The sequence below is a fragment of the Fukomys damarensis genome, unplaced genomic scaffold (assembly GCF_012274545.1).
Source record: "Fukomys damarensis isolate Sample0158 unplaced genomic scaffold, DMR_v1.0_HiC HiC_scaffold_27, whole genome shotgun sequence".
NCBI lineage: Eukaryota > Metazoa > Chordata > Mammalia > Rodentia > Bathyergidae > Fukomys > Fukomys damarensis.
The window spans coordinates 6,381,691-6,382,556 of NW_022900939.1; the positions used below are offsets into that span (position 1 = coordinate 6,381,691).

Consider the following 866-nt stretch of genomic DNA (forward strand, 5'->3'; position numbering starts at 1 on the left):
GGTCGCTTGGGAGCGCTGGCTGCCACTCACGGTGTTTACAAGCCGGTAACATGATCCCTTGCAATCTCAAGTTTGCGCCCGTCGAGGGGGCGCTGGCCACAGGTGCCCCCACCCCCGCCCCGCCCCAGGCTGGGCCCGCTGAACCGGATTCGGTCTGCTTTATTCATGGCAAGGACCCTGAAGGAATGAGCTGGGGTTGATTTCTCTTCCAGAGTACTAGAATGCCCCAGAGGAATTTCGCACTCCGAGAAAGTGCAAAACTAATTTCCCCAGACAAGCGCTGCAGCCGGCTCCCCAAAGGGCTTGGCAAGTTCCCAGCAGGAAGGTTCCCTGGCTTCCAAGTCTCTCCACCCCTGCAGCTGGGCTCGTGCACCCTCAGCTGGGAGCCCCTCTGGCCGCCGAATTCGTGGTGGGTGGACACACGCCCTTCCCAGTAGGTCACCCTTGCGGCCCCCCTCAGGACCCCGCAGGAGACAGATTTGGGACGTGGAGTGGGGAATGCAGAGCCACAGACTCCTGCAAAGGCCACACACACGGAATGCATTTCCTAGATTCAAATGGCTCAGCAGCCAGCCCGCTGACCTACTCTCCCTCAGTCTTCCGGTCTCTGGGGTACCAGTGAAAAAGAAATGCTCTGTAATCCCATCACTAGGGAGGCTGAGGCAGGAAGATCATCTCAAGTTCGAGGCCAGACGGGGCTACATAGTGAGTTCAGGGCCAGCCTGAAAAGGAGGCCCTGCCTCAAACAAACAAACAACAACAACACAAAGAATGCTCTATCTAAAATAGACAGAGGGGCCGGGGATTTAGCTCAGCGGTTCGGTGGCCTGCCTTGCAAGCGCAAGGACCTGAGTTCAATCTCCAGT

General features: G+C 57.9%; 1 protein-coding gene across 1 annotated transcript in view; it reads left to right on the forward strand.

Annotated features, from left to right (window-relative positions):
- Window positions 1-50: 50 nt before the first annotated feature.
- The window catches only part of LOC117283538, an 89,760-nt gene continuing 88,944 nt past the window's right edge, over window positions 51-866 (forward strand). Inside the window, exon 1 of the mRNA XM_033756812.1 lies at window positions 51-102. Within this exon, the coding sequence (XP_033612703.1) occupies window positions 51-102 (52 nt within the window). The remainder of the gene's footprint in view (window positions 103-866) is intronic.